The sequence below is a fragment of the Carcharhinus amblyrhynchos genome, chromosome 8 (assembly GCF_965287045.1).
Source record: "Carcharhinus amblyrhynchos chromosome 8, sCarAmb.v2.hapA, whole genome shotgun sequence".
NCBI lineage: Eukaryota > Metazoa > Chordata > Chondrichthyes > Carcharhiniformes > Carcharhinidae > Carcharhinus > Carcharhinus amblyrhynchos.
The window spans coordinates 64040207-64053403 of record NC_137331.1 but is presented as its reverse complement, the minus strand read 5'-3'; the positions used below and the strand labels follow the sequence as shown (position 1 = coordinate 64053403).

General features: G+C 37.3%; 1 protein-coding gene across 1 annotated transcript in view; it reads right to left on the bottom strand.

Moving 5' to 3' along the window:
• Nucleotides 1-2182: 2182 nt before the first annotated feature.
• The window catches only part of nsmaf (neutral sphingomyelinase (N-SMase) activation associated factor), a 91436-nt gene continuing 80421 nt past the window's right edge, over nucleotides 2183-13197 (bottom strand). Inside the window, exons 27-31 of the mRNA XM_080194192.1 lie at nucleotides 10341-10424; nucleotides 8791-8941; nucleotides 8331-8433; nucleotides 8050-8159; nucleotides 2183-4644 (exon numbers count right to left, since the gene is read on the bottom strand). Coding sequence (XP_080050318.1) covers nucleotides 4550-4644; nucleotides 8050-8159; nucleotides 8331-8433; nucleotides 8791-8941; nucleotides 10341-10424 — 543 coding nt within the window. The 3' untranslated portion in view covers nucleotides 2183-4549. The remainder of the gene's footprint in view (nucleotides 4645-8049; nucleotides 8160-8330; nucleotides 8434-8790; nucleotides 8942-10340; nucleotides 10425-13197) is intronic.

Genomic DNA, 13197 nt, shown 5'->3' with positions numbered 1-13197 from the left:
ATTGAATTTGCATCAAGATTTCCCAAACCTTCACTTTCAGCAGCAGTCTTGGTCTATGTTCAAATCCCCATCATAGCCACTGATATTTAGAAAAACTTAAATTCTTTTCTTAAGTGGTGTAACAACTACCTGCTTCTTATACAGTAGAGGCAAGGGTCTGGGTGGGATGCTCAATCCCAACAATGTGGGAGGTGTACACAAGGGCCAAATGGCCTCTTTCTGTACTGTAGGTATTCTATAGATTCTGAACTGTGTAGGCCCAATTTAGTTAACCTTGACATCATAGGATTACCCTGTTATCTTAAGAACCAACCTAGTGAGCCTTTGCTATACATCCAATTTAAATATGGAGACCAAAACTGGACAGATGTGTTCTCATCAATGCCTTGTGCAAGTATAACCAGACTCCCTTCTTGCTGTCCTGCATAAGGGGGTGATATTAGCATGGATCGAGGTTTGGCTTAGAAACAGGATAAATATCATTTTCAGGTTGGCAAACATTCTCAGGAGTGCTACAGTGCTGGGCCATCAATCATTTATGTAATGGGATGTTGGCAAGCAAGTGCCACTCTGGCCACAATCAGATCAGCTGTGAATATACTTGGAATATTTAATTTGGTTTCCTAATTGCTTGCTGTACCTACATACATACTAATTTTCTGTTCCTTGTACAAGTACACCAAAGACTCTTGCCATAAATATTTAAGACATTCCTGCATGCTATTTTTATAAAAGGTAAAATAACCTCATGCTTCCTCACATGATACTTAATCTGCCATTTTGCCCAATCACAACTTGTCTCTTAAAAGTGTCCATTTTGGTCATTCTTGGTTCAAGTTATACTGCAAGGGATAAGCACAAAAATCAAGGCTGGTTTTATTAAGGCACAGCAAGTGGATGGGAGTTACTGAATGGTAGTGAATGGCCTACACCTGTTCCTTTTTCTTATAGGCATACCCATGCAGTAATCAGCAGTGCAGCTTGGATGATAATGGAAAACTGAGGGCCTCACATGCCTGTCTGGCTAAATATAAAAGCCATAGCACTATTTAAGTTATTCCTGGTGTTCTGACCTTACTTCCCACAAAAATGAAATTCTGATTATCATATTGCTGATCATGGAAGCTTTCAATTATAAATTAACTGCTTAGTTTCCTACAACAACAGTGACTGCACTTCAGGACTATTGGCTATAAAAGTATGTAGAATCTCAACTCAGTCATGAAGAGTGCTCCAAAAATACAACTCATCTTCCTCAGAGCTTATATTCTTACCTTTAACACCAACAAATTTTTACATTATTCTCAATCTCAGTTATTAATATAGATTGCAGTGAGCTGAGGCCCCAGTGCTGATCCTTGTGGTGCATTAAGATTTTAATAGATTCCATTGTGTTCCAAATGATTGTCAGGTTAACTAGCTTGTCAGCCTTTGCTTTTTCTTGAACAGTGATATTACATTTGTAATCCAATGGGAGCTTCTAAAATCTAGAACTTTGGAAAATCAAGACCATAACTGTGTGGAGGTACAGGATATCCCAAACAAACAGCAGCTCTGGATTCCACGTTTAACAAGCAGAGACCAGAATCAGCCAGATTTACACTAAGTGATCATTGACAGCTTCTGTTATTACAGCAAAATTGAAAATATTATATTCACAGCACTTAAGCACCAGAGTGCTGATTGAACCTGTGGCCATTAGCAATGTTCACTCTAATATTTTTGTAAACCACCTATTTAAGCATGTGGGGTCCTTTAAATTTTCTTGCACTGCAGTACATGCGTGGTAATTTAAAGTGGTTCAATTCAGCCTATGTCAGAATTTTTAGGTTGCTATGCAGCTTAGCAGGAGCAGCGGTCACGTGGTTTAAGTTTGGGATGGTCAGATGGAATGAGTTAACAAATATAAAATAAATTTAGTATGCAACTTATATAGAGTTGGGAGAATAAGCCTGCAACACACTGTCTGGAATGCGGTACATGTTTATGGTGGCTACATGATTAGCTATGGTCAGCTTCAGTTAAGACTGTCCATTAGATGAAGTACTTGGTTTATATACTTAAAACATTTTAGCAATAACTTAAGTGACAAACTTTAACCAATGTGCAAACTGAAAAAATCAATTTATATGTGGTCTTACAAAATGTTTTCAAATATCACAATTAAATCTGGAATTACAGAATTAATACATTCTTTCAACACACTAACTGTTCCAGTCCTGAATAGTTGGAACCAAGTTACTTCTGGATTTTAGAATCTTCTGGGTTATAAAATTATATTAAAAAGCCTTAACCACAAGTATGTGTACCAGAAAACATTAAATATTTATCTGAAACATAATTTATTATACAGCAATAGAAAAATTGTTTTACATACCCAACACTGTCTTCCACTCAAAGCACTATTAAAATTCTGATAATTGAGGGTCTGCTCAAAAAGTTTCTGATGAGTGATGTTTCTTAATAGATTTCAGGACCAGAAAGATTACCACATATACTGTTAAATTCTGACTTCTGCTTGCTGCTTTAATGTAAAATGTAATACTATCTGCCAACCAAGCATAAACAACTCCAAGTTATGCATCGCAAAAAAACTACAAATTGAGAGTTCGGAATGATGTAAATAGATAGCAATTTTTTATTTCCAGTTGAAAAAACATTTGTACAAGATAATTTTCAATTTCCACATTCATTTTTCTCTTCTTTTTGGGTGACCTAACTAAATTGAAATACCACACTCAAATATTGGTGCTCTTAAGTCAACCCCCTTAGCAATGTACCATCTTGAGCAAGAAATACATGAGCAATGTTTACAGTGTGTGGAAGGGACAATGATTACAACCTCGCTCAGGAGATGGACAGGACCTGTGCTTTAGCATAAATAAACTAGTTAAAATTATCCTTGTAATAGACAATTTGTCTTTTCCCCATGGAGAAATTTTATGGTCATTTATATCAATTGGTGAAGAGATTTAACTAACATTCTACAAGGAATTAGACAATTAAAAAAACAACAAGTGTTACCCAAACCCATGATGGAAGTGGTAGTATAAAGGTTCTTATGTAAACAATACAACAACTGGTCTGCTGTTGTTAAAATAATGTTCCAGAAACAGACAGACATTCCAATTCTGGTTAAATATCTAATTTTAGTGACAGTTTATGCCTTGTCATGCTGTTGTGGAGAACAAAATCAAATAATATATAAATATGCAGCCATCTTGAATATATAACCCATTAGTAGATTAAAAAATCCAACTGTACCCTTATTTCCCAAGTTATTATAATCTTTATTTTGTATCTGTAGAGTTAATGTAAAGATTATCTTGTTTAACTTCAGTTGATGGATACTTTTGATGCCACATACAGAGAATTTTATTTTGTGATGAAATACTCCCTGGAATGGTAGCTTATTCAGCCACATCGGTAATGACAATGTCCCTCTACAAAATCATTTATTCAGAGGACTTGGTCATCAACAAAGATTTTATCTATTATATTACTTTAAATACTTTACATAACCTTTAATTTTTCTTCCAGTAATTAGCACAACTTGTATACATCCTCAGGAAATTTCTTAACCACTGAAGGGCAACAAGGCACAATTATAATTTAAAAAAACTACTGAGAACATTGAATAAAACTCACATTAATTATGTCAGAATATTCTTAAAAATTTCACAATTTACCTCAAGATAAAAGCACTTGGATTCTATAGAAACATCCGTTTTGACAGACACAATTTGGTCTTGCATGGACTCCGATCCATTGAAGTGAAAATGAGTTCGTAACAAAAGTAAAACCTTAGCTCAGCTCAGGTTCAAGAATTCGTCTTTTGACAGATAATTCTTGTACTTCATGACTAATCTTAACAACCTAGTTGACCAACTTCACATACATTCTTAATACTAGCTGAAATTTATGATAAATCATATTATTGTATCATGTACTTGATGTAAAACACTTGGCCATACAGCAACTAAAACATAATAAATATCTTTAACAGTATAAAATTTGGTCAAATCCAAGTAAAATTACTATTTCCGCATATTTAACTATCATTTTCCAAATGGAAACACTCAAAAACACTTTTGTTTTTACACTGCACAATATGCTGGAAGGCCCAATGCAAGATCTAACAAGCTATCAAGACAAGTTTAATGTTTACACATGCTGCTGCTGTTTTGAGAGGTTTATTGAGTGGAGGAAAGTATTCCTATGAAGGAGATTAATCTTATCATAGAAACAAAAAAAAAGCTAGAAATACTCAGCAGGCCAAGCAGCACTATGGAGCGAAACAAAGTCAACATATTTGGTTGACGCTGTCATCTTGACCTGAAATGTTGATGGTTTCTCTCCACAGATGCTGCCTGATCTGAGTGTTTCCAGCACTTTTTATTTTAGTTTTCCACCACCTGCAGATTTTGCTTTTGCATTAGTTTCTTCCTAAAGGATAACTATGGACAATGCATCTTTAGAATAATTCTTGCTTCATGTTTTTTTTAAAGTGCTAAAAGGTAAAGTCTTGTGAGATTCCAAAGAAAGGCACTTAGTACTGCAGCTTCCAGAAAATAATTTGTTTATCTTCTGCTCCTGTTATGATGCTGCTACATTGCTCATTCATCCAAATACATGTCACAGCACCTGACAAAAACAAAAGAAAACCAATTATGTCAAATGATGTTTTTTTAAAAAAGATAATTCCTTTGGTAATTTACAATGTTCAAACAGAGGAATTATGCAACAGTTAGAATAAATTGCATAGACTGAGACATGAAGTAATCAAGCTTTTGATTTTGCAAGATCAATATCTGTTAGCTTATTTTCAAAATCATTGCTCAAAATTAACATTTCTCAAAGTTGAATGGATGCCTCACTATTCTATTTTACTGTACTAAAATTCCAATATTATTTGGCTCTATTGTGTCTAAAAGCTGTACTTAATGATCAGCCAACTGAGATTTCTATTTGAAATGTACAACAAAGCTGCATCTAGATAATCGCCTAAATGCATTCATAATATAGTCCAACCCAACAATGACAAAGCCGATTTATTTGTACAGGATTAAACTATGATCAACAGAGATCATGATCTTATCCTGTATCACTGATAACTAAACGTGACGGCCAAAGAGTCTTGTTTTAGACATTTATACAATGAGCAGATTTGATTGGGCATTTTGCCATGTGTGCCTGGATGTGGCTGAAGACAAAAAGTGTGAAAAGGTTTTATGACAGGGAATCATATAACGATAGTGATCTGTAGTAAAATGCAAAACTTCTTGGCTACTTCAAATAGGTGGAATTATTAGATTTCAAGCGCATAGAAACATTAATTAATTTCATCTTCTATTACTGTCAATACTGTGGATAAATGCATTTGAATCATATCACCAAAATGATCTCCATATTTCAGCAATGCAGTTAGTACACTTAGTACAGGATGGAGTCCATACTAACACCAGAACATAACCATGTTAGATGTGAAACAAAGCAAAGGAACACAGCAGTTCTTCAAAAACTATTTTCCATGTGGTCCCAGTTTAACTCATCTACACCTGCTCAAGGGCAAAAAGGGATGGGCAACAAATACTGGCCTTGCCAGCAATGTCCATATCCCAACATACATTCATAAATATATTGAAAAACTCTTGAAACAGAAGGTGACCCCAGAGATCAGCAGACATTAAGTAGCAATAGAGCACTACAGTAACATTCACTAAATCAATATATAATAAATCATATAAATATGAAATTCTGTCTTGAAAGCAGTTTGTAAATATATTTTATATCCTCAAGTAGGTTTCAACAAAGCTCTCTGTATTCGCTGCTGACAGAAGACTTAATTAAATGCCTCTTACCACGCAATGCCTCATAATTGTACTCAGCCTGAATGCACACATGCACCTATACAGACCAGCCCCTCTTCCCATACCCCTTACACACCACCACCCATCCACCCAGTCACTTGGCAGCCTGATCTTTCCAACAAACCCAGCAACATTGAGCCACCCTGGGGCCCCACAGGCCATTTCATGGACAAGCCACCATGACGGGAAGTTAATGCCAATTCACTACAACAGTCAGAATTCAGGCTCAGCTGCTCTCTCATTTTCATCCCCAATCTGCCTACTGAGCCCTGCTGTTCCACTCAGTGGCCAGCAGAAGAATATATTCTTCTAGTGGGATGGATGAAGGTAGCCAGGTCCAGGGAGCATATGCTTGAGTGGCAGTGCACCTCGGGCCTGTTCCCGCTTTTGGTATTGGAGGAGATATTTCTTGCTAATTTCTTTTCTCCTGGTTTTCCACATTTTGGAGGCAGCCAAGGGAAGATGGAAATCAGGAAAAAATTAAAAGGAAAACATTCATTATCCAGAAGTTGGAATTCCACTAAACATCCCTGCTGGTCTAGCTCAATACACAGGATCTGCAGTGTTTTATTTATAAGGCATCTCATTTTGGAACTTCCTCCATTTTACAATTGACATTCACATTAAGATTCACATATGATTAATAGTCAAGGATTCAGAGAGTGATCAGTGCCTGGGGAATTGCACACCAGCAAGAAAGCAACAACTTTCCTTCGTTAATATTGATTTGGGATGGAGAACCAGGGCAAGGTTCTCAATCCCGAAATGATTTACGGGCAGCACAGGACAGTGGTGAGCACTGCTGCTTCACAGCTCCAGGGACCTGGGTTCGATTCCTGGCTCGGGTCACTGTCTATGTGGAGTTTGCACATTCTCTTCATGGCCGCGTGGGTTTCCTCCAGGTGTTCCGGTTTCCTCCCACAGTCCAAAGATGTGCGAGTTAGGTTAATTGGCCATGCTAAAATTGCCCCTTAGTGTCCTAAGATGCATAGGGTTAGAGGGATTAGCGGGTAAAATATGTAAGGATATGGGGGTATGGGCCGAGTGGGATTGTGATTGGTGCAGACTTGATGGGCCGAAGGGCCTCCTTCTGCACTGTAGTGTTCTACGATTCTATATTAAATGATGTTATGCTCCAGAGCTTGGTGAGCAATGGAAAGGAGAGCAACGGAAAGGAGAGCAACAGTGAAACAGATGGTCTCTCTCACTAACAAAAAAAGCTCGTGAATTCCTCTGCTTCTTGCAAAAGATGAGGGGAAAGAATGGAGGGGTTTAAGAAGACATTCATTAACAGTGAAAAGAAGCCATTACCTTTACTTTCCAGGATGATCCTTGAGGAATGGATGACTTTGGATAAAGAAACCTGTTGTCCTTACCCAGCCTGATGTGTGTGAGACTTCTATTCTGCACAAGTGTGATTCACTTTTAGCTGCCCTGTCAACCACCTCTGGACATGCAACTTATTTATATTGAAATGTTACCTTTATGCACCGCAGCAGCTTAAGAAGTAAGGCCACTGTCACTTTATTGGGTAACTAGGTCCTACCAACAATAGCAATATCACCAGACTTTTTTTTGTACAACTCCAACCGCTCCACCTCCCTTATACAATATATAATCCATCACATTTCTACCCCTCTTTAGCTCTGAAGAGTCATACAGACTTAAAATGTTGATTCTATTTTCTCTCTCCACAGACACTTCCAGACCAGTTTTCCAGCATTTTCTGTTTTTGCTTAAGATTCCAGCATCCACAATACTTTGTTCTTATTTATGGGAGTCTATGTTAGAGAAATCTTTCTGGTCCAGATTGATTTGGTTATTTATTTAGATTTGGACTGCTCCAAATTTCAAATGCTGGGAATTTCTTTAGAGCTGCTCCCATTCCATCATCATTACTTTACTATCATAACAGAGTTTAAAAATATAACTTGTGATGTGGAAATATCTTGGACATTGAAACTTCATAAGTTGGTCAATTCCAAAGCAGAAATGCCTTTTCAAATGAAGACCCCAATACAGATTGATTATAGAAGGGGAAATAAAATAGACACTAGAGGGAGTTATAAAATGTGGTAATGCAAATGATTAGATGACTTCACAGAGTTCATATTCTATAACAAAGAAAAATGACAGACTTTGGTTAAGCAAATATAGGAAATCAATGTTGAGGTCATACCTGAATGTGCAACGATTCTTTCTGTAACTTTTGCAGCCATTAGATCCCATACTAAAAGTTCACCAGACTGGCTGCCTGAAAGAACAGTGTTTCCATCCCAGCAAAAACACCTGTAAATACAGTTTTGTATTTGTTAAAATTCCAAGTTTATTTCTGTGACAAAATATAATCTTCAACTTAAAAAAAACTATACTGTCTTATTCTATTTGTAATGGAATACGGGACTTCTCTTGTTTTCTCATATAAATGTCATACTCTTATGTAACTGCAGCAGCTGTTACCTTTGTTGCTGATCTGTAGGCAAAGAAGAGATCAGCATCCCTGTTTGTACATCGATAATTTTCAGACAACAGTCTTCTCCTGCACTGAGGACATGTCGACTATCTGCAAGTAAGTATGTAAGTTTGATTAACTATCAGAATTTACTGAAATGTTTAGTTAGACAATAAACTTTCAAACCGTTTTTCATTACCTCAACATAAAGTCAAGTTGCATTTTTAAAATTTACCACACACAATGGTTATCAAATACCAAAAAAAGTTCTGAAATTACTTAATGTAAATTAGAGTAAATTAATTCACAAGACATTTGGCCTAAAAGGCATTACTTTAATAGTATAAGGATTTGTCTATTCTCAGAAAAAGAAAACAACTGTCAAACACCTGAAAAACATTCCAAAACCTAAGATTATGTAATGAGGTTTACATTTGATAAAAAAAAACTTTTAAGTCTGAAACATACCAGGGCTGAACGCAACATCATTGATAGTACCCAGATGACAATGGACTTGATGTAAAACAGTTAAGGTGGTGAGGTCCCAAATACTAACAGTCCCTTCCTTGTTGCCTGAAACAAGCATTGTGCCTATAGGATTCAGGCTGATTGTATTTACCTGTCAAAGAAAACCCAAACCAAATTACTTTCACTCTAAAATGGCATCAGTACAGAATTTCCCTTCATGCAACAAAGAAACCTCCAGCAAGCAAGGCCTGACTGATACTTCAAACATACTGGCCTAATTCTGAAGTCTCTCTGGCACTACAAAATGAAATGATGCAACTTGAACTTTTGCAGAGCACGTCTAGTTACACAAGTTCATCGAACAGGTTTTGCCTTAAAATAAACACGTATTACTTGCCAGGAGAATACAGGCTGGTATCTAAACTTGAAGGAATTTTTAATTTACCATACGCTAAATAACTTACTAATTAGGAATTTTACTTATAGATGCTGAGTTCCTGTCACCTTCCTCATTACAGCCACTTGAATGCCAGGATTCAAAATAAAGCAGCAAATTATTATCAACATGGTCTTCCTAAGGTAGCTAGATCATTTCATTTTCCATGATTGGTTATGCAAGAACCTTCCTATTTCTTCCCTGCACTGTAAATGCCTTGCTGCAGTCGCTGGAATGTCTTCTCTTGACATTTTGCCAGAACAGCATTCTACATATACTTCCTTCTCTCTGTAGAAATCAGGACTTATCACGATGGTAAACACATTCCTTCTCAGGACCTCTGTTTCTTAAGTAGCCCCTTCCACTTCCAACATAAACGTTCTTAAAAATTAAACTGGATCACTAATCCTTAACTCAGCTTTTGAGTTTTCCAACCTTAAAGGCACTATCTGGCATTTTTCATCTAAAGTATTCGCATGATAGGCAGCCCTTGTATTCTAGACCTGCAGATATTAAGGCAAGCATTCCATTAGCCTTCTTGATTGTTTTGTTTCTATACCTAATCTTGACATTTTAATGGTGAGCATACCTGGAACTCATAGGAAATCACATAACTCTCTTCATTCCTCCATTTAACCTTGAATTAGAGACAGTCCAAAACATAATCATCTTATAATACCTTGCATCCGTAACATTTATCTGTCCACAACACTGTCACTTTACACTTCTATCTATGCTGCCTACAAACAACCAAAAACAGATGAACTTCAAATTTACCTCAGTGCTCTTGCTGTGCTTAATATGGTTCCTGTTTTAGCCTAAATAACAGCTAATATGATTCAATACTACAAGGTGTTTGGTATGTTCCTGAAATATGAATGCAAGTCTTTTCTTTGTTACTGATTATTTTTTCCCTCAAACTGCAAGTTTGCCCTGTCCTCCAAATTTCGATTTAGATGAAGCTTGCATAAATGTTGTATTTTGATCACATTCCTTCCATGGAGAAAGTTCTCTTCCCTTTCACAAGATTTGATCACATCAAATAGAAACACACTTTTGACCACAGAGTTATTCATGCATGGATAACAAGATATTTGAAAGGCTGTGTACTTACACCTGCGTCATGTTCCAATTCAGCCATTAGTTCACAACTATTCTTCCTTGAGCTAGAGAGATCAGCACAGGCACATTTCCAGACCTACAGCCAACAAAGACAAAACGTAATTTTATTTAGCTATGAAACTCGATCATGATTAGAAATTAAAAATGTTTGTAGCTAGTAAGGTCATTTTATTAAATTCAAAAAGAACTTTTAATACTGGAAAGGGATTTTTTTTTTAAAAAGTAAATAATTTCATTTCCAAACAACTTACGTAGGCACAGAAAGCTATTTCATGGGTACTTTTGAAATATCAGACTTTAAGCACTTACTGGCTCTCAGACTAGAACTTATGATAAAGTCACATCTATCCTCTTTTCTGATGGGCCTTTCATTACATAAGCATAATAAACCAGTAGGAGCCAAGCGATATTCGTTATAGGAGATTTAGGGGTAATATTATAGAGATCTATAAAATAATGAGGGGCGTAGATCAGCTAGATAGTCAACATCTTTTCCCAAAGGTAGGCAAGTCTAAAACTAGAGGGCATAGGTTTAAGGTGAGGGGACAGATACAAAAGGGTCCAGAGGGCAATTTTTTTCACTCAGAGTGACGAGTACCTGGAATGAGTTGCCAGAGGTAGTAGTAGAGGCGGATACAATTTTGTCTTGCGAAAAGCATTTAGATAGTTACATGGGGGGTAGGATGGGTATAAAGGGATATGGGCCAAATGAGGGCAACTGGGACTAACTTAGTGGTCAAAAAAAAAAAGGGCGGCATAAACAAGTAAGGCCGAAAGGTCTGTTTCCATGCTGTAAACCTCTATGACTCTAGGTAATAAAGTGGACATGTTGAGAAATGTTTGACCCAGGACAAAAGTAGACCAAAATAGAAATTAAGTACTACTGGATATTGTTTCAATGCAGTTGGAGCAATTTTCAATAGAATGATGAATGCCTATTTATAAGTGTGTGGGTAGCTCCAAGAGGAGTCAAAATGTACCAAACACAGATGACTTTCATTACACACTGGCACCTCAACTTCCTGCTGGCGCATGTATTTTTGATGCTCTATCTGAATCTTGGTTGACATAATAACTACTTGCATTTATTTAATGCCTTTAATCCAGAAGAACGCCTCCAGGCACTTCAGAGATTTAATCAAAAAAACTGAATGCCAAATTAAAGGGAGTGTTATGAGTGAGGACTGACCAAAAATCTGGCCAAAGAGATGGATTTTAAACAGTGTATTAAAGAAGGGATTTTGGGTGGAAATTGCAGGGGCTTAGGCAGCTGTAGGGGGTGAAGAGAGAGGATGCACATGAACAGAAAAACGAAAAGTTTGAGGGTTGTGGGGGACATAAGGAGGTGGTCTGTAGAGCTGGACATCATAGAGATAAGCAAAACCAATATCATAAAATGATTCAAATACGAGGATTGTAATTTAGAATTCTGAAGGACTGGAAGGTGATTTAAAGAGAAAAAAGGCTTGTATTTATTTGGTCCTTTTCATGGCTGTTGGACATACCTAAGCCAATTAAATAGTTTTGAAGTGTAGTCACTGCAGCCAATCCAGCGCAGTAAATACCCACATACAGCAATCCAATAATCATTTTTTTTATGATATTGACTGAGGGATAATACTGGCCAAGACACTGAGGTTAACTCCCCTGCTCTTCTTTGAATAAACATTCACCTGAGGTCAGTGAGAACAGGTATGAGGGTGAGCAGGACAATGCTGGATACGTTACAGGCAAAGTGTTGGATAAACTGAAATTTACAGGAGGTTCCAGAAGTAGAGGCCAGCCAGGAGAGATGGGAAACATCAAAATAAAAACATTGCAAGTGCATTGATGAAGTTTTCAATAACAAATTTCTGAGGAAGAGGAATAGGTAGACAATCTTGCAGAACTGATGGTAGCTAGTTATTGTAATGGAGAGGATATCCAGTTGAGAATGCAACTGAGGGTTGAATTTATGATGCAGAGGTTTAAAATAATTTGTTTCAGCCAGAGAGGGGAATGAAAGCAATGCCAAGGCTACACAGTTTATGTGTGCACAAGGCGCTGGCTTTGATTTTCTTGATATTTAACCAGATGAAACTGCGGCTCATCCAAGATTGAAAACATCAGTTTATCAATACCGAGGCAGGGGAGAGGCAGAGCTGGATATCAGAAGATCTGAAAGTTACCACCATGTCTGTGAAGTTACCACCAATTGGTAGCTTTTAGATGAATAACAGTAAGTGGTTAAAAATAGATCCCCGGTGTCTTTAAATATAAAGGTGTAAGGGATTAAATGAGTAGCTATTTCTGGACATGCTTTTGCTAAGACTGGGTAAGCAAGAGTGGAAACCAAACGAGAATTGTTCCACTGAGCTTTCCAATGGAGGAGAAATGTTGGAGGGAAAATGTACCACATCACAGGGCAAAATCTTTGGGACCTACCAGCAGCAGGAAGCTTGGCAGTGGGAGAGGTCAATTTGGTGTGAAGACAGAGATCAGTTGCCTTGAGGTGGGAGAAACTTTAGCAATTATGTTCTCGGATTTTAAAAGAGGGGTCATGTTTCCCAACAAACAATGTCGGGAAGCCCCTTTGCATTAGCATGTCAGGCATGCTTATTATAAGGCCAGATTGCTAGAATTAAAATCCCCTCCAAATTGAGTTCCCCACCAGTGTGAAATTAGAACATTCACATTCATGACCACATACAAATGGTGTGCACTGGGCAAGACTGACTCCTTTCATCCAGCAAGTTGTCGCCGCATTGTCCACTTTGGGGAACATCTGTAAATGTCAGCTTACACTCAACTGGATGGTGGCAGTGCAAGTTGCGTGGAGTGAGGGCACGAGAAGGGGGAAGGGTTACCGG